Source organism: Hippoglossus hippoglossus, chromosome 8 (assembly GCF_009819705.1).
Source record: "Hippoglossus hippoglossus isolate fHipHip1 chromosome 8, fHipHip1.pri, whole genome shotgun sequence".
In the NCBI taxonomy this organism is placed as follows: Eukaryota; Metazoa; Chordata; class Actinopteri; order Pleuronectiformes; family Pleuronectidae; genus Hippoglossus; species Hippoglossus hippoglossus.
The window spans coordinates 11,639,091-11,659,655 of NC_047158.1; the positions used below are offsets into that span (position 1 = coordinate 11,639,091).

The 20,565-nt window shown below is 42.5% G+C and overlaps 1 protein-coding gene across 1 annotated transcript in view; it reads right to left on the reverse strand.

The window, feature by feature from the left end:
- cacng2a (calcium channel, voltage-dependent, gamma subunit 2a) overlaps positions 1-19,031 on the reverse strand; it is a 64,170-nt gene extending 45,139 nt beyond the window's left edge. Inside the window, exon 1 of the mRNA XM_034592568.1 lies at positions 16,994-19,031. Within this exon, the coding sequence (XP_034448459.1) occupies positions 16,994-17,219 (226 nt within the window). The 5' untranslated portion in view covers positions 17,220-19,031. The remainder of the gene's footprint in view (positions 1-16,993) is intronic.
- Between the last annotated feature and the right edge of the window lie 1,534 nt (positions 19,032-20,565).

The following is a 20,565-nucleotide window of genomic DNA, read 5'->3' on the forward strand; positions in this document are numbered from 1 at the left end:
GTGTTGGGGGGGTTACATCCAGTATTCAGTGTAGTGCTTCTCTGCAGTTCTTTTTTTTCTCTAATCTTTAATGTAGGAAAAAAAAAAGCCAATGGTTGCAGTCGGGATGCGTCAAACCACCTCCCCTTCGTCTCTCTTTTCTCCCCTCCTCTCTCTCCCTCTCTCTGTCGGTGGCGATTGGCAATTCAGTGAGTGTCCACATGTCATCTCTTGCCCTGCTGCAGCGGCGAGCAGCGCGGCATGCTGGGAGGAGGAGGGGGGGGGGGGGAGTATTTAAGTGAGGGCAGGCAAGATGACTAGATGTATGGAGGCATGTATTCATCCATTTCTCTGTTTCATTGCATGTATGTAAATGCTGCTGGGGATGTACTTTGTGTGTATGTGTATGTGTATGTGTATGTGATTGTGTGTGTGTGTGTGTGTGTGTGTGTGTGCACTCCAGACCCTCATCCCTCACCTCCCACCCCCTCATCCTCCCACTCCCCTCCTATCACGGCCTGATACAAGACAAACATCGTCCTCTCCTGGCCAATTCTTCACCGCCTCTTATAATTCCTCCTCTTCTTCAGTTAAATCCCCCGTGCAACGTCTGAAGAACTTTAATATTACGTCCTCTGGGAAAAAAAGGTTGGGGTTGGGGCGGGGGGGGGGGGCAGAGGTCTGGATAGAGGAGATGACAGGCCATGTGATCAGGACTTAATTCCATTGGATAATCATTTTAATTAGCGGTTAGCGTTCACAGTGACAAGCTTGTCCCGCTGCGTGCTACAAACACATTTTTGACAGATGACGTTTGGAGTAAGAGTGTGACCTACATTCACTCTGAGAGTCACACACACACACACAGAGTGTTGCTTTGTGTCAGATGCCGACTGCATATAGTAATGGGAGAAATGAAAATATGTACAGTGATCAGCAAATGTTTTTGTCGAGTGACCCTTTCAAGGGCACCAACCATGCAGCGGAGGAAGCTGATGAAATTTATACAATTTTTTCAATACGACGGGGGACTCAAAGGGTCGGAATCTTCCAGATGAAGAGCAATGGACAAACAAAGCCCCAGCTCCCAGTTCACACAAACAGTTACGACAGTGAGAGACGTCAGTTCGACAAGCTATGAGATGAATGGTGACCATGAAACATTTGATTCCAAGCAAAAAAAAAGAAAGAAGGAAAACGTTTAAAAAGGGTAAAGGTTAATTATCCCTTTCCAGCTTAGCTCCTACTTGAATTTAACATTTGTTGTAGTGATTTTCACCCCTTGCACTTTATTGTCCTCATCTCTGAAAAACAGCAGCGTGTTACAAAGGGAAATCATGTGTGCTTTTCTGGTAAACACAATGGAACGCTGAACGATCTGATCGTAGCCGACATGATTTTTCACAGCAAGCTCCATCAATCATAGATGTCGTCTGTTACACCTGAGGATTGTACAATTCTTATACAATTTCACAGTTTGTGGTAAGCCTGCATAGGATGGTTCCAATATATGGCTGACAATCAAAATCTCTATCTGAAATGAATGTGATTTTTACTTCTGGAACCATGCTGTTGAGCTATAATATGAAAAAACACAATAATGAAAACTATATTAAAGATACATTTAATATACATATATTAGAACTAATTTCTAAATAAAAGGAATGTTCTGGTAAATATGTATCAACTAATAGACATTCTGATGTGGAGTTCAAAATTAAAAGCACTACAAAGTAAACACCAATTTTGGCTCCAACAACTTGATTCCAAAAAACTAATGTTTTACACGTACCAGACTATTCAAGACAGTGACGTTTTGCCCGTTGACGACAAATATGTGAAGGTACATTTTCTGATTCTTGTTCTGTATTAACTCTGAAAATCTACATCAAGCAGCAGAATATGGATGTAAACATGTTAGAGTTTTTTAAAGATTTAGAAATGACACCCAGCCCTGTCTTCAGTTTATTTTCATTTCCTCTTCTTAATTTCCAATGTCCACAATGTAACCTGCATCTCACAGTCTGAGCTTACTCTCACAACATCCAACAGACTTCTGCTGCCTTTTTCTCAACATTTTGTTCAGCCATAGATTTAGACACGAGGTTTGGGACGGGAACTTCTGCAGGCTCCGACAACAACCTTTATTCCAGACACGCTGGCGACGCTGTGGCCAAGCTGCCCCAGAGCGAGGGGCACGAAGAGCACTGTGGGTAAATAAGAGATTGATTCTCTCAACTTGCTCATGGAGTCATCCCAAAGACCGGCACAGTGCAGGCCCTCACCATGATGATGTAATGCATGACACATACATACGCACAAAACAAAGCTGATTACGGACACACAACTGTAAGGCTCAGGAAAATGTCACAGCAGCCACCGGTGTCACACTCGCTCACATCCACACTGCTGGGAAGAAGAAAAAAAGACTTGTATGTGCTGTGTGACATCTGCACTCATTTCCAGGTGTGTGTGTGTGTGTGTGTGTGTGTGTGTGTGCATGTGCATGTGTGCGTGTGTGCGTGCGTGTGTGTGTGTGTGTGCTGCTGTGATCATGAGAGACTCCCTGTCCTGGAAAGCGATCTGAGAGAGCAAAGGGAAGCCACGCTGCTGCTCATTAAAAATTCATCCTGTTCCTCGCTGCTCGCAGAAACACAGAGATGTGAAGGTGAGTGCTCACATACATGCCTGCACACACGCACGCACACGCACACACGCCGTACACATACACACAGGGATGAGGAGAGGGGGAGGAGAGCAGCATCATGCTCGACTGGAAATTACATCATCCTCCTCAGTGGACTCAGCAGCACCTTATCCTCGCCTACATCAGGATGTAGCGACGATAACAGCGGTGACTTCACTTTGACAAATTCCCCTGTTTTGCTCTGATCTGCGGATTCGAGTGCCACTGTCTTTTTTATCCCAGCAACAATCAGCAGCGTCGTCAGCAGTTTGGCCCGCGCTTTTTCTGAGCGTTCACAGTCCCAGAACGCGTCCCGCCACCAGACATGAATAATCGAGTGTCAGCCTTTCCCAGACACCAGGTTTACATCATTTCCTGTAGGAAGCCTATTAAATCATCATCCTTCAGGTTAAGCACCCAACTCGCTCCATCAAGCTGCTCCACGGAGACGTGTGAGCGATAGAACAAACAGAGTCTAAATCAATTAAAGTTAGGTCACATTCAGCGTTTGCTGAAATTAAAATGAATTCTACAGGCATACGTTTGAACTTCCTCCCAACTTGTGCCAGAAAGACTCAGACCGAAATTTCAAGCTGCTTTTACATGAACCTCGTCTGTGATCTCAACAACCTTTCAACTCGATCTCCGTCTTTGACTCATGTGTGTTGGAGTGAAGCGGTTTTCACCAGCCCCGTCTGACAGATACAGTCTCATTACAACTGTTTGTTTTCCCAACAGCACCATTTGCTGTGACAGTGGGGTCTGCCAGCCCCTGTCGGCTGGCAGTAAATACTCGCTCTGGAAGTGCAGTAAACACAGCCATCTGAGCAGCGTCGCACTGACAGGCGGCTCGGACGTCCTCAGAGACAGGCGTCCCCAAAAGGCTGCTTTGGCACCTCCAGGGCTTCGCTATCAACATAGTCACGAAAAGACGAGCCATACGTTAACTGTTCAGAAGTGGGTCATTTATTTCACAAACATAATAAAGGGACAGCTGGATGGATCTAAAATAAAAAAATATATAGAGATATTATTAAGTACATTTTTAATGACGCAAAGGGAGAATTCCCTTTTAATTTAAAGAATTTTTCATTGTTCCGTTCCACTAGTGTGTCCTATGGGTTTTTTGTGAATGCAAAGTAAATGTGAAAGAAAAAGCTTTGCTCCTGATCCCCTCGTCAGTAGTCTGAATCATCAAAATGCCCCATATTTGCATAATGTACACCAAGCGGCTATCTGACACGCCCCCTAACAAAACCATTTCCACCCTGGCAGAGGTTGACCCATCACAACAGAGTGGACCAGCAGACCAATCAGGAGGGGTCCTTAAAGAGACAGGAGGTAAAACCGCTACAGACAGGGTCTGAAAAGAGGAGCTGCAGCAATGGATTGGGATTTTTATTGTGTGTAAGAACATGGGCAGTTTATCATCTCAATCAAGGAAAAGATGGAGGCCACAAGTGAGGAGTCACACACAACCGGGAAATTCCTCTGTCCTTCAGAGCAGACTCCTGAATTGTATAAAAAAAAAAATCAATGGTGTTTGATCAAACGTCTGTCTGAAATTACAGCACTGTCTGGTTTCTTTGCCTTGTTGTACAGAAAACAAATAAATCACATTGGACATCAAATACCAAAGATATCTGATACCTAAATTCCCCATAAAGATTTGTATATGTGTTTCATACACACACACACAAACACACACACATACACACATACACACATACACACATACACACATACACACATACACACATACACACAGACACACATTTTATCCTGAGCCATCTGGACCAGATCACCTTCATCTGCCCTGTGCTCTCTCTCCTCCATCACTCGTCCTCACACGATCTCCAGCCTCCCTCCTCTTTCCTCAACCTGGCCCCGGGCACTGACCCTCACTCCGGCTACAGGAACCTCCAGCCCTCCGCCCCCACCTCGGCCCAGGTCCGAGACTCTCAGTCTGGGAAGGTTTTTTGGCTTCCATGACGCTCTCAGAACTGTCAGCAGCTCTCCAGCCGGGTGTCAAGAGGTGGGAACGTCTCTGTCGACGCCGTTCAATTCTGTTTGTCCTTTTGTTTCTTATGATACAATATTTACATCAGCATCACAACAGCTGTTCTGTCTGAGGTGAAAATCTATTTTCAATAATAAGCAGTAAAACTTTAAACTCAAAGCACTTCACTAAAATGCAGGAGAGTTTTATTGTACTGTATTAGTTGTACAGGCGTCCCTAATAAAGTGACCACTTAGTTCAGTCCCAAGTAATCGCTAAACAGATTCAGAATGTGTATAATCCAGAATCAGAAGCCTTCTGGTTTCTGTTTCTAGCTTGACCAATCATATTTGAGCAGGTTTTGGTAAACAGTCATTGTGGAGAAATAAAGAGGCGGAACACATTGACCGAAATGCCATTGACTATCACCTTTTTAATGTATCTGGATTCAAATACATATTGCTGTAAATAGAGATTAGCCAAAATGTTGTCTGTACCTAAAACGCTTACAAACAGTGTCGCTGTTTGTGTTTTGTTTAGAGAAACATTTGGCTCGTATAATAAAAGAAACTAGTTGGACTGGTGTGGTGAACAGAGTTTTGGCCTGGATGGCTGCTGTCTGAAGCCCCAAAATATTGACCTCTGCCCCCAGAGGCTAACTCCTTGTAATATGATAGCTGATTGACTCCGTGATTGAGTCCCAAGTGAAACGCGCACTAGAAGTAAATTATAAAATGTGTGTCTTGGAGTGGACTGACCCTTTAAAAGAGACAAAGACTACAGGACCAACTGTTGAACTCTGATCAGATCATCGAGCCTCATCTGTCTGTCCCTGTGTCTCACTTTTGAAGAGACTTTGCTGAGTCTGTTGAAAGACTTTCTGTTGTATGGACTCATTCTTTGTGTTTGGATTTTTGGAATTCTCTTTCTTTGAACCTTGAGTTCATCATTTCCTGTTTACTTTGTACAACTTCTCTTGAGTGTTTGTCTCACTTCCTGTCTTTGTCTGCCCCGCCTTCATTAGTTTCATCTGTCAGGTTTACGTTGTGCATTTAGTTTTACCTCAGATCCAGTTCATCTTGTCAGTTTCTCTGTCAACGTTTCCTCATGTTTATTCTCCCGTGAGCTATTGACCAAATATTGTTTTCTGACTTCGTCTCTGCTTCTTTGTGTGTGTGTGTGTTTTTGGAACTGTTCATCGGATCTGACTGCAAACTTGTGTATAAAATGAAAGGTGTCTGCATTTTGGGCTTTATTATTATTATTATTATTATTATTATTATTATTATTAGCATTATTATTAGCATTGTTATTAGCAGACAGGGGCAAAGCCTCCAATAGGCCTCTGATCTGTCCCCTCCCCCACCTCTGAGATGATGCAGTGTGTTTTGCTGCATTCTGACACAAAGCAAACACGGTGTAATAGATTGCAAATGAACTGCACCACAGACACCGCCAATTAATCAAAAGGCAGATTGCCGTACTTTCTCTGTGCTATTGAAAAAATATACAAATAAATAAATAAAGGGAGTGAATCGCACCTCCTTAAAATGAATGGATTGTATTTGCAGTTAATTATCATTTACTACAGGGTCTCTCTGGGATGTTTGCAAAGCTTAAGGATATGGCTGGCGGAGTGGAACGGAGAGGAGCTCTGCTGCGATGCAATCGGAGATTGGCCTGCTGGTAATTACACTTTCATTGTAAGAGGATCAATTCCATGTAATCAGAGTGCAATCTCACTGAAAATCGAGTGCTTATCCAAACCGCTTCAACCTGGAAACTTAACATTTTCAAGTGAGCAACATTTGTTTGATAAACAAAAGCCAAGAGCAAATACACGGCAGCAACTGTGGGCTATAATGATTTCTCTTCTTTTGCTCTTGACCTCTGACCTCAGAGAACTGCAGTTGTTTGAAACTCACTTCATTTTTATCTGTTTATTTTTTTACACTTTAGTCAAAGGGAAATTAAACCTGCACCTAAAACCTATAATCTTCATCTAATGCTTATTTACAACTGGACAGTTGTTGTTGATGACTCAATAAATTATTTTGTCTTTAAAATGTTTGAATGTAGAAGAAGAAACGTGCCTGTTATATTTTCATAAATGTCTTCTTTAATGAATAATTTCATTACAGAGTTCTATGCGTTTTATTTTTCTCAATTATTTGCCTAAAAATCACTTGAAGTTTCTCATTGTCCAAGGTCACCACTTCAAATCCCAGAACATTTATGAATGAAAAAGAATAAATAAAAAATGCTTAAAAACAGACTCTTAACAATTATAAGCAACTTAATGGATCAATTATTTGGTTAAAAAACTAATTATTGCAGCTCATCCTCTTTTGTCTGATTAATTCAGGTAAATGTGTGCTAAATGTATGTTATTGACTGATGTAAGACAGGTGGGAAAATGACTTTGCTCTTGCACCTCTGCAGCATCAGTCATGTCTTCCATCATCTTTCTGTGACAAACAATCACAGTTTTGGTCGAAATTTGCCAAAACATGGCTGAAATTTGTAGCTTTTGCTCGGCAGTTGTCACTTGCAAATGATTGTTAGATAACTATAAAGATCATTTTCTGATCAAGCTTCTAGGTGTGTATACAAATCTTTCTTGTGCCAGAATCAAATGGAAACATGTTGAGTTACAGGAACAGTTAAGGCAACATGAAAATGCTCGTGCAAGCAGGGGGTTAGCAGTCCGTGCTTCTAGTGTCATGCTGTGGTGGCACCCAGTGTGATCACACAGAGACTGGTCCAGGGTAGGTTTTTTATTGATTTGTTCTCCGGTCATGTCGGATAAAGATAGATCCCACCCAACAGCACCCAGTGCAGCTAAAAATAACATGTAAATCAAGGCTAGACACACACACATGCACACACACTCATGCAGTCCTGCTGGCTGTGATGATGATGTGAGGATAATTGTTATGTAGTAACTTAAACAATGCTTCTCTTTGATGCTCATTCTTCTGTTTATATTTTTAAAATGTATAATCATAAGGCTCTGTGGATGGAGAAGCTGTTGTTGGGGTCTCAGAGGCAGAACAGGTGACAGCATTTATGGGAGAGGGCCACCAAAGTTTACTGCCCCTCTGCCATCGATCAACGCCATCTGAGCCATTAATCATTTACTAAACCAATTACAGTGCCATCACACCCGTCCACCATCCATCTCATCTCTGAGGCTCCATCAGGACGACTGAACGCTGCCACCAAGACATGACTATTAATACACAAGGGTCATAACGGTGTGTACTTTGAAAACCTCTATTGTCCTCTACAGTCTGATATAACTCATGATATAAAATTCTGATGATTTTTTCTGGCCTGGTGGTGCAACATTACAATAACTATGTATGTACTGTATATAACAGAAAATTGTCATACAAGTTAAGTAGTGTGACATATGATCTTCTAGTTAAAGTTCTCAACCGACAGCAGCACTTCAAAAACTGTGGAAGCTTCATGTATAACAAGGAGTCTGTGCTGTAGTTTTCTTATTTAATTGTTACTTCTAGCTGTTTCAACAGGTTATTTACAGACTTGTTGGACCTCATATTGCACTTTTAATGCTAACATATGTACCTATAAGTTTGTTGAAGGGTACTTTCACACATACCTTGTTTGATTTGGACCTTCGGACATTTCAGTTTAGTCTGAACCAAAGTAACCGGTGCAAAAGGTTCCTAGGACCATGGCCCAGACTAATGGACCAAAATTTTGTCCAACCAAAAGAGGTGGTCCCGGTCCAGATAATTTTCGATGCAGTTTATAAAAAATTGTTTGTGAATTCAATGTCTGAATTTACAACACACTGATGTCAGACCTTCTACAAACCGATCGATATCAAGTATAGGTAGACGCAGCCCACGTAGGGCTCACGAATGTACTTTTTTTTTACTGTTACCATGGCTACAGTTGGATCATAGACTGTACATAAAGATGGACAACATGTCTCCACTTCTTCCATTTTTACAAAAAATGACATAATTTGGAGTCAGAGTTTGTGCTGTAGTGATTGTGTTGGGGAGCTGTGGTACCAAGGTCCCACCAATACATGCTCTCAACCAATCGTGAGTCAGTCTCAGCTGTCAATCAAGACATTTCATCCCATCTTTATCTAATCAAATAACTAGTTAAAACGAAACTTATCGGAAAAATACCTACCTAAAATGATAGAAAATGTATTTAAACATACTTCCACTTTTTAGTTTGGTCCATGTCCTGTCTGCTAACATGGAGGGGGCAGGGTTTATCATCTATACTGCAGCCAGCAGGGGGCCAACCAGATGATTTGGCTTCAATTTGGGGAGTTATCATGTCGCCTTAAGTCTGTGGTTGGATGACATTTCCACTGTGATTTTAACCTACACGCATATTTGTTCCACGGATACTATGATGATTAAATGTGCTAAGACGTGAATCAAGAAACAGAGACACTTTTATTTTTATGTTTACCCCAGCTATTTGTAATATTGCACATGCATAAAATAATTTGAATAAAAACATCATGTAGTTGCTGTTTAATTACTTCTACACAATACCATTACATCATGATAATGTGTCCTGCACTCAGAGGCCTGAGGGGTGTCTAACACCCAATATTGGAAATACTGAGTATATTTAGCGGTCTGCTCCCAGTACATACTGAGGGAAAAGAAACACTCAGACATTGCAGCACAAGAGGAATTACACACAATAATTATCTTATATTCATGCTCGAATGTTCATAAAACACATCACATTCCTCCCACTGCCCATTGCTGCAGCTCCTCTTGTCAGCCTCTGTCTGCAACACCTGGTTTTAGCTCCTGTCTCTTTAAGGCTCCACTCACAATAAAGCCCAGTCTGCTCTGATTGGCCAGCTGGCCCACTCTTTTGTGATTGGTCAACCACTTCCAGCTCGTGTAGGAAATGTCTCACTTTACCTGGATTTATTAGGAGGCTTGCAGACACTGCTGGCGTGCATCATGCAAATGTGAGGCATTGTGATGTCACATGACGTCACAATGTCGAGGAAATATCAGTCAGACTACTGAAGAGGTGTTTCAGGAGATTCTGTGGAGATTCTGTGTTTTCTGTGGAGGAGGGGAGCTCACTCAATCACAGACTTTGAGGGATTTTAACTTTGCAGAACTTGACTTAACTAGAATATTACCCAGTAGAGCACAAACCTCCACCCAGGCCCAGCAGTCCCCTTAAATTCAATCCAGCAGCACAAATTTTCACCCACTCATAGATATCAGTTCCCTTAATGTACCTGAATTATTTTTCATCAAAATAAATGAGATATTTTCTGGGAAAACCGTGAAAATTCTGCATAATGCCCTATCTCACAATGTTAAAAAAAGTGGGGGAAAAGTTCCTGGATCTGATCCGGATCCAGACTAAAATTAAAATGGGTTCTATTCTGACCCACAAATTTCACTGGAATTTGTTCAGCTGTTTTTGTGTAATCTTGCTTTAAATCAAACCGATTAACAAACCAATAAACAGGGGTGAAAACACAAACCTCTTGGTGCAGGTGGAGGTAATAACCAGTAAAACACACTAGAGGAAATAAATATTTAAAAAAAATCATATGTCTCCTTTAACACAACATACAATCAAAGAAATACACAACGTTTACTTGTTTTATCATAGCAGCACTGTTATCAAACCTAGTTTGATCAGAGCAGCTACCATAACAGACCTAACGCTGCACTCAAACACAATCAATAACCTCTACAATGATACCCTGCATCCACAGTGTGTTTGTCCTGCACGGTCCTTGGACTGTCGCTGGCCTCAGCCTAAATCCGTTATGTCTGGCCCTGTATTCTGCCATTGTGGGCAATAGAGAGGGCGAGGTGGAGACCAATAAAACCGTTGTGTTGGGCTGAGACCGTCTGCAGTCTCAGCGGAGCTCCAGCAAAAGGCTAAATGAATCCCATCCATCGCCGGCTGCAGGGCAGAGTGACAGTGCAGAGCAATAGAGCTCAGTCACTTTACGCAGGCTGTTATCAGATGAGGGGCTAGCATGCCCAGAGTAGTGACACCATGCTGATGGAGGAGAGAAGGGGGCGTTTCTGCCTCAACAAGTGGCGCCGCATACATGTTCCCATCCACGCTGCTCTCAACTCATGTCAAACTATAATCTGGCCCATGCAGCTGGGTGTGCAGTGGATCGGCGTCATAATGCAGCATAATGCCACTTATGAGCCGGGACATTAGCCTAGCTGGGCAAACTCCAGCTGAGTAATCCTTATCTGATTGGACTATGAGACTAATCCCGCTCTCCTCTGCCGCTCAGTTATCTGCTTTTATCTCATCCTGCCTCTCTGCTGCAGAGAACACACTCACAAACATGCACACACACACACACACACACACACACACACACACACACACACACACACACACACACACACACACACACACACACACACACACACATACTCCCACATGTGTTTTCAGCTGCATGAATGTACACTACATTGATACTCCCACATGCTCATACATAAAATCATGAGGCAGGAAGCGTGAACTGTGAACTGAGTGACAAGAGCTGTGGGAGGCCACACTGAAGTGGCAGCCATGTTTGGTTAAAAAATTCAAACAAGAAAATATTTTTTTTTTAATGTAGAATGTAGAATTCCTTTTTCTACATAGCCTCCGTCGGGTGGAAAAACACTCTACAAAGAAAGGGTCGCCATGGCTACGTCACAAAATCCAACTGGAAACCATGAACAAAAACATCCTCATCTATCTGTGATCTTGTTTCTGAATGTTGCATCAAAAGTCCCTGCTTCAGGAGCATTTCAGATGACAATAACATTTTGGATGATTTTAAGATTCTTTTAATCATTTTAAACGTCATTGGTTGAATTATGAACCTTAACAGACACGTTTCTTCAACAAACAGGTAATAAAAGACAAAGCATCAGACACGGCGTTGGCCCTCCTTTATCACATTTCCCCTCCCCGATTCCAACTGTCTCTTCCTGTAACTACGGAGGAGTCCGAGGGTGTTGCTGTACTAAAGATGGACGCCTCAGGTTAGCGGCAGACGCAGCATGGTGCACCTAGCTTAGAGGGCATGGCAGTGGTGGAGAAGCAGAGTCCTCCAGGGGCCAATTCATCTCTGAGGGTCTCTCTCTGCACCCACACTGTCTGAAACCTCATCTGTGTTTTTGGATCCACAATTACTGAACATTTAGAACAGTTAAAAACGTTCCAAAGTCGCAACATAAAAACGTTGTAGTAAAAATAGGTGCAGGTTTCCCTCAGAGAACTGAAATAGTCAGAGCTACTGTCTGGAAATCCTCTCAAGCTTCAAGCAAAGCCTTGTGATATTATTTAAAATGATCAGTGGATTCATCCATTTGACAGATACACATTCCCTTCCTTTTCCAGGAAAGAGATTATTCTGCTTTCGCTGAAGCCATTTAAAGACTTGAACTCTGGAAAATGTCTGCAATTTTCCGGAGTTTATCTTCCACATACTGTATAAAGAACATTCAGTGGAGGGTGGTGTCTAAGCACATGCAGCATGCAGGAGGCAGGACATTAGCCTCCTCTTTTTCATCCTGAGATATTTGTATTCTTCCAGTTTCACGTCAGGCACATTAGATGCATCATCAGCACGTCCACTCACTTGCTGGGAATTTTTCGGACATTTTCCTGCTGTACGTTTGCATTCTCACATACAGCCCCTCCGGATAATTAGTGAAGCAAAGGTCAGAGTGTGAGAACCCAGTGTGGGTCTTCCTTTCTCACAGGTTCCTCTCTGGCAACTGGTTACACAAACACAAATCCACCCGTGTCCACTCTACAAGCTCTGTGTGAGTGTGTGTGTGTATGTGCCTTTGCTGCCAAACACACAGTTTACACTCTCTACTGTGAATAGGACGCAGCGATCACAGCCTCAGCCGGCGCCTGATCACCAGGAAGACTTCATTTGAGCCGAGCTGGGGGAGAGATGAATACTAGTCATCTTGGCACTTTGAATTAATGGAGCTGAGCTGCAAACTGAGGCCTAATTAACATCTGAAATGTAAAACTTGATATCACTGCTCCTGACTCTCTGTGCTGAAAAAAGGCTGCTTATCACTGCCTCTCCCACAGCTGCATCCGCTCTCTACTTTTCAATTTTTCAATTTCCCCCCGATTTTTTGGTCTAAAATGTACAAACTACCTATAATTAAATGTACTAGCTTTTTAAAACCCAATTTCCTGAGCAGGAAGTCATCTGAATTAGAATTTAAATGAACCTGACCCCAGTAATGAAATGCAGTGGCCTCCTTTTTTTCCACTCTTCTGCTTTTTCTGTGCCGGGGATCACTCATGAATCACAAATGACAAATGTCGGTTTATTTCCTGCCATTTTGATCCTTTGTTCAAAGCAGGAAGCTCATTGTGTAGACACAAAGCCACACACACTAATCCCAGAGTGCGACATTTTGATCTCATCTTGACTCTTTGTTGTTTTGTTTGCCAATTAAATGATGGCGTCCTGGTCATCATTACTCCAGCTGTGATTAATCCTATGTGCATTAATGGAATCGTTGCAGGGACAGAGCTCTGTGTCAGCACTCAGGGTTACATCCCCAGAATATTCACAGAGCTCTTTACAAACACACTCACATCTGGACTGAAGACAGTTTTCTGCTGCCAACACCTGAGCAGCTTCTCTGGAACAGCTGATGTGTAGATGTTGCGAGTGGATATTTTGATTTCAGTATCAATAGTTGTTCTCCTCTTGGAAAGAGCTAACTTACCTACATTAATGTCACAGTTTGATCCAAAGCAAACTTGTTTTGTTGTTTTTCATTCTGCTAGTTGTAGAAAACAACTGCTTATTGTAAAAATGTAAAGATATTTTACTTACAATTAGTCTTTCTATTTTCTATTTTTTTAATATCACTTTTCCGATAAAGATTACCATTAAGCATGAGGTGACGAACTTTTGTCCCCCCCTCCTGGTAATGAGAGTAATAACACAAACACAGTTGATGCGTGTCTCGTATGTCACCGCGTTGATCACTCTCGTGTTTTTGCTATAATCTTTCTCTGAATGTTGAGTTTCTGTTTTTGTCTGAAGCATCAGAAATATTTCTTGGACGCTTCCTAAACGTTTATACGGAGTTTTACCACTAGGTATCGCACTTGACGTAGCATACTCACCTGCTGAAAATCGTAATTATGTCTCAGTGACTCCAGTCCTCTTGGTGGCAGTAATGCACCTTTGAGTCAGTTTACCAACTGCCAATAAATAATTAAACCACTGAAGAAAAAGGAGACATCGATGTGTTACATCAGCACGACCAATCTGTGACACATCATGTATTTATTTCTCACAACCATTGAACTTCATCTTCTTCAAATCCAAAACGCTGCCATATTAGAACAATTTTAGTTTGAGACTAAAGTCCCGCCAACTAACTTCTACTGAAAGTTGATCTCAGCAGCTCAGCAGCAAGTGTACATTAGAGGCTGTTATTCCTTTTATAAAGAAAGAAACATAATATCATGTTAATCAGATAGTCATATTAAGTATTACTAATGCAGCACAAGTTGGATTTCGGCACAGGTTGTTGCTGATGTTGGTTACTTTTAAATTTTGCAGAACATGTCATAGTGACAGTTTGCATAAAATCAAATGGGGTTTAGCCACAACAAACAAAACCAGGAATCTGCACAACTCAATTGAGGATGAATTAGGTACAATCTCAAAAGTAGAGACGATAATTCCTTACAAACACCAAGCTCTGCCCCAAAATCAGCCAATGGCGAACAAAGGTCGTCTGAAATAAATGTTCTCACCAGATGATATGAAAATCCTGAGCCAGTATGTGGTTTGACCATTCTGGGCTACAGTAGAAACACGGCAGACTCCATGGAAGAGGACCTGCTCCTGATGTAGATAAAGGGCTCATTCTGAGGTAACTTTAACACAACAAATCTTAGTTTCAATGACTGTTTTGCCACTTGAGAGCACTTGAAACAAGCTATCAACACAATATTGATAATGGACTCTTCCTCTTGGAGGAAATATCTGGGTCTAGAGCTGCTGTTTGATACTGTACATTGGATTTTTGGGAGAAAATTACGCTATGAGAGTGGTGAGAAAAGGTTGAGGAGCAGACGACTTAACACTGAACTGAAACTAACCATAAATCTCCATAAAGTTGTGCACAGCAGATTCAGGAGCTAATTACCTCCCCATAAGGAGGTTCTATATTCGTCAGTTAGTTGGCAGAATAATGCAAAACCTACTGGACAGATAACCATAAGACTTGGTAGATGTGGTGTGGGACAGGGAAGAAAACATTACATTTCGGTGCAGATCCAGATTAGGGGGCAGATCCATGTTTTTTTTTTTATATTTCTTTACGTGATAGGGCGTTTTTCAACATTTTCATTGATTTCTTAGAGAATAATTCATGGCTCTTGATGAAAAAAATCTGGTATATTTAGAGGACTGATATTTATGAGTATGTACAATTTGGTGCAGATCCAAGCAAAAATCTGGAACAACTTAAATGTGGTTACAGTAGGGGACTGTTGGGCCTTGTTGGAGTTACACGCTGTCTGACTGCCATTGGAGTTCTCAGTAGGTTTGTTACTACAAGTGACCTCTTTCACATTGTCTTTCCACTGTCATTTCCTATAAATTGTTACTGTAAAAATATTGATTACAGCTGCATTAAATTACACTTTTTACTTCACACCAGTTACTAAGCTTTGAACAGAAGGTGCACTGAAGGAGCACGAAGTCAGACACTGTGGCCTTTCAGGATCTCACAGCTGAGATGAGCAGATTTTTAACGCTCTGCGCCCTCACAAGGCTACAGTTGCTCACCCAGTGCCTCCGCCGGGCCGTGACAGGAAACACACCGCCTCCGTCAGATGTTGCGGACTCTGGAGGTGAGACCGTTTGACACCTCGGAGATCACCGAACCCAGACAGGTCAAAGGTTACATGACGAGCAGCCCTGCCATCATCAAGGGTGTCGAGGAGGTCAACACAGAAACGGCCGCATCTCTGCTGCCATGACTTTTCATGATGAAAACAAACACCCTGTCCAACCTGCTGTTCCAGAGTCACATCCTCTTTAAAGGGACAGCTCCCCTGCAGTTTCCCTTAATTAGGGTGAGACCAGAGTATTGATTTGCCAGTATATCAGGTTGATATATACGATGCAGGTCCCACCCTAACTGCTGCATGTGAATATGTTATTATTTCATGATTTAGATTCTAATATCTGACTGGTGAAACTGTTGCAGAGTGGGTTTCGGAGGAACAGCCTCAGTCTGCATCCAGAAGCCTACTTTACGCTCGCTGCTGGAGCTCAAGTCCTGAACACAACTGCATCAGTCTGGATTTCAAGGCAGAGTTTTAGTCATTATGGTTTATAGCCAAGTTTCATTCTTTTTTTACGCCTTAAAATGAAGCAATGACAACAAACTTGCAGATTTCAAGGGATATTCTTTCACCGATTATTTCATTAGACAAATGGCAAAGCAAAACTTTTATGTTTTATATGAAGAACAACATAGATTCGAAGGAATAGGGAGTAGGATGTGGATGTTTCTTCTTTCCTGTTCCTACTAATCTTGCAGCAAAGTGACGGGGGTGTTTAACCCGGGCTGCAGGAGCTGAAACCCCATGTGTAAAGTTTAGAATTAATGGTCTTTATCTAACATTTAGCAGCAAAGTCAATTATCAGCAAAGTTTTTCTGTCTCTGACTGTTTCATCTGAGTATTTTTTTAGACTTAGGACTGAACAATATTTCTAATTAGACAAGCAAAGACTGGGGAGAATAAACATTGTGATTACACTTGCACCCTTTATATAATCATCTGTTCCTCAGACTCATCATACATATAACCTCCTTCACCCGGCCTGCAGCAGCTGAACACCCCAAAAGATCTGCATGTGGATCTTCTGAGCAATATGAAGAAGCACAACCCTGCAAAAGGTTTGCGTGTTTCATGTCAGGGCAAGAGTGATTTGTCATATTTTCTGGCCCTCTATCAGAGGGATCAACGTTTTAGTTCCAGAAATAAAGTAAAACTAATGATCTGGTGATGCTTCATATTTATCTTGCAACCCATCGAGGTTGTGTTTCTGGAAATGAGCTCCTATCAGTGCTGGTCGACATTCAGGCCTTCAAACTCCAGCTTCTGTCACACTCATGTTGTGCATTTCATGTGGAGGCATTAAGAAGCCTCCTTGAACTTCTAGTGTCATGGAAGAGGGAAGTGCAGGCAGCCAGCTCCAAACCCCACAGACAAGACCACGTCAGGGAAAAGCGAGAAAACGTCTTTGCTCTTACCTTCCAAGCAGCACGTTCTCCACAGGCCAGAGTGGGTCATCACCTCCTCGTTCTTCTTGCTGGTCTCGTTCTCGCTCATGGACTTGGACCTGCAGACGCCGCGGGAGTACAGCCAGTAGTCTGTCCCGACTGCGATGGTCATGAGGCTGAAGGCCGCGAATGCTCCCACCGTGGTCAGCAGCATCTGGACTCCGCGGTCGAACAGACCCATGTTTCCGCATTCCATGAAAGGGGGACCCCCTTTCCTCTTGATGTACAGGAAGTAAATATTTGAAAATTTGCGGGACCACACCAAACCGAAAAAACGGGATATACTCGAGCGGAAGGAGAGGGAAGAAGGAGGAGGAGGATGCGGTAGGAACCTTATGGTTGCGTTTGGGTAGGGACCAAAACAAGAGAAAAAAATTCTGGGTTATTTCTTTAGAGGGGAGGGAAGAGAGGAAGACGCAGTTTGTCTCTCCTCTCCGTTTGTTCTTACTTTTAGACCCTCACAAATAAAGATGAGAGATCAGGCAGCACCTCAGCAGGCCTGCAGCTGCAGATTCAACCCACACAACAGCCACTCTGCAAACATGAGCTGTGCAGGATTAATGATGTTTGAGGTGGTGCAGGTGAGATTAACCAAAGTGGGAAAAACACAACAAAAACAACCTGTTTCTTGATTTGTAGAGGTTACAGCTGAATTAACATGAGATCTAATGGACCAAAGAGACGGACCTTGGTGTCAGAGTAATGTCAGGCTTACAGTACAACAGTTCAATATGTCTCTTACAATGAGTTACAGTTACTTAAGTTAGAAGCCAGTAAGAAATAAGAATTAGAGATGTGTCCAAAGATTTTCCTCAAGACTCTTATTAGCTAGAGAGGTGATGGTAAACTGGGAAGGGAAACGAAGGACAGCAGAGAAAGCTCTCATATTAGAGGGAACATAAACAAATGGACGGATCCGAGTCCTGATGATAGGAAATAAAAGCGGTTTTATAACGACCTACTGTGAGGACAATATTCGGCTGGCTGCTCACAAATCAACCCGATGGCATGAGGAAATATCGGCTCAGCCAACAGACTCATTAATCAGCAGGCTTTAAAAGAAACGAGCTCACACATAAACAAGAGAATCCTGAAAAATAATTATAATAATAATAAATGAAATCAACCGCTTGGATTTTCCTTTTTCCTAAAATTTTGGTCCCCAGTTTCCATATGTAGCCCTATCGCTCTGGGTAGGTTTCCGCCGAAAATGGGGGTCTGCGGTCAGAGGAGGTTCGGTCGTCGACGATCTGGAGAGAGCGGGGAGAATCCAGCAAGGCAAGCCGACCATCACTCGACATAGAGCCGGCAGGAGGAGGACGAGGAGTCGGTGTGTGCGCTGCCGCAGCCGAGGTTGCTTCTCCCTCTTCCTCCGTGGATGGAGGAGGATGCTGCTGCTGCTTTTGCTTGAATATCCAAATTCACCGTGTCAGTTTCACACCCAGGACGGTCCCGTTTGTTTAGCCCTTGCGCCATGTAATAGGAAACAAAATAAATTCTGATGAACGTTACAATCCTCCCGTTTTTCCCTCCTACTCCTCCTCCTCCTCTTCTTCTTCTTGTTCTTCTTGTTCTTCTTCTCCTGCTCCTTCTTTCTATCCGTGCGCTCTCGGCTGCAGGTTTGGTCGCTTTGCGGAAGGACGAGAGGGAAAAAAAGATATTACACAACCAGGACTTGCACAGCTCCACAGACACACAGAGCTGGTGTTGTCACGATATCAGCAGCGGTTCCACAGGCCACATTCAAGACGTCCAGGTTATAGCCTTCCCCCTCTCTCTATCTGTTTTTATATCAGTGTGAAGACGCTGCCCTTAATTCTGCAGCCAAGTTTTCCTCCTTCTCACCGGCGACGTTTTCAAAGGCAACACAGTGTATGTGTGTGAGCATGTGTGTGCATGTGTGTGTGTGTGTGCATGTGTGCGCGCTCTGCGCTGCAGCAACGGTGGCTCGTTGCTGGAAAGATATTAAAGATTTTTTTTAATTCCGTTTCTGTGAGTGGAGGGGGCGGAAGGAGGGGGTGTTGCGATGCGCGCTCTCTCTCTCTCTCTCTCTCTCTCTCTCTCTCTCTCTCTATCTCTCTCTCTCTCTCTCTCTCTCCATAGATGGATGGAGGACTACCCACATGCATCTGTGCGCACACAGGCGGAGACTCGTGCGTGTATGGCTCCTTAATGTCCAAATGTTGCGGTGCGTCTTTTACGCACGTCCCCGCTGACCCTGCTGCTCTGCGCCCTGAGCTGATCCGTTTATTTCATCGTGTTTTAAAAAAGAGTCATAATTCATGTGCCGTATTAGTGTGTGTGTGTGTGTGTGTGTGTGTGTGTGTGTGTGTGTGTGTGTGTGTGTGTGTGTGTGTGTGTATATTTGTACTTGTACGTATGTATTCGGGAGGACCATTTTGAGCACAGACCTTACGAGGTGAGGACATGTTTGTTTGTTTGAGGGTTAAGACTTTTAGGGTTAGGGTTAGAATTAGGGTTAGTTGAATATATTTTAAGGCTAGGTTAGTGTTAGGTTTAATGTTAGGGTTAAGATTAGGGTTATGGTTGGGTAAGTTAACACTATGGTTACGGTTTGGGTAAGTCTCCAGGACATCAATGTAAGTCTATGTAATGTCCTCTGAAGTTATGGAGACACGAGTGTGTGTGTTTGTGTGTGGTGCTGAAAGGACAGCTACCTCCATCTCTCTCTTCTGCCACTCTGACGTTTGTCGCCCCCTGTTGTTCAAACATCTTTATCACAACTGCTCAAATTTTTCATAAAAATATAAATTAAATTAAGATTAAGATTAAGATAAAGATGAATTAATAAATTAAATAAATCATTTTCTCAAACATTGTAACATAGGGACATTTTCCTTGATTTCTCTGAGATTAATTCACGCTTCTTGATGAACAGTATGATCAGGTGCAGTTAATTTGAATGTGGTTTCAAGGGGACTGGGGCTTGGAGGAGGTATGTGCTCCACTGAGTGACATTCTAGTTTTATTATTTTTTATTGCTGAAATCATACAAACAAGACTGATACAGAAGACAAAGTAAATACAGACACTGTGAAGGGTAACATGTACAGTAGTAAAAGGATTATAAAATACAGTATAGTACAAAATAGTAAAGCAGTAAAAATCTAGCCGTTATTTGAGTATTTATTTATTTTCAGTGGCTTTAAACTGAAATTTGCTTGATTCCGTTGTTAAAATACTGTTTGACTTCTGTGAGCAAGTAGAAACATCAGTCCCTAAATCAAAGACACTTCACTGGACAATGGCTGCTCCTTTCTTCAAGCTTATCCACAAACATCAAAACAAGCTTCTGGGTAGAAACAAAAAAATCGTCATTTTGGTCTCAGTTTTTATTCGTCCACATTCACGTCTGTGTCAGCGCGTTGTGAGCAAGACAAGCTTTGTGCTTTGCTTTTTTCTGATGATAGGGCGTCAGAAATAGGCTGCCTGGGCAGGTTGGACGTCTCCTCATGAAAAAAATTCATCATCATATTTCTCTCAGGCCTCAGGGGCCTTATGTCAAACACTCAGACACATCA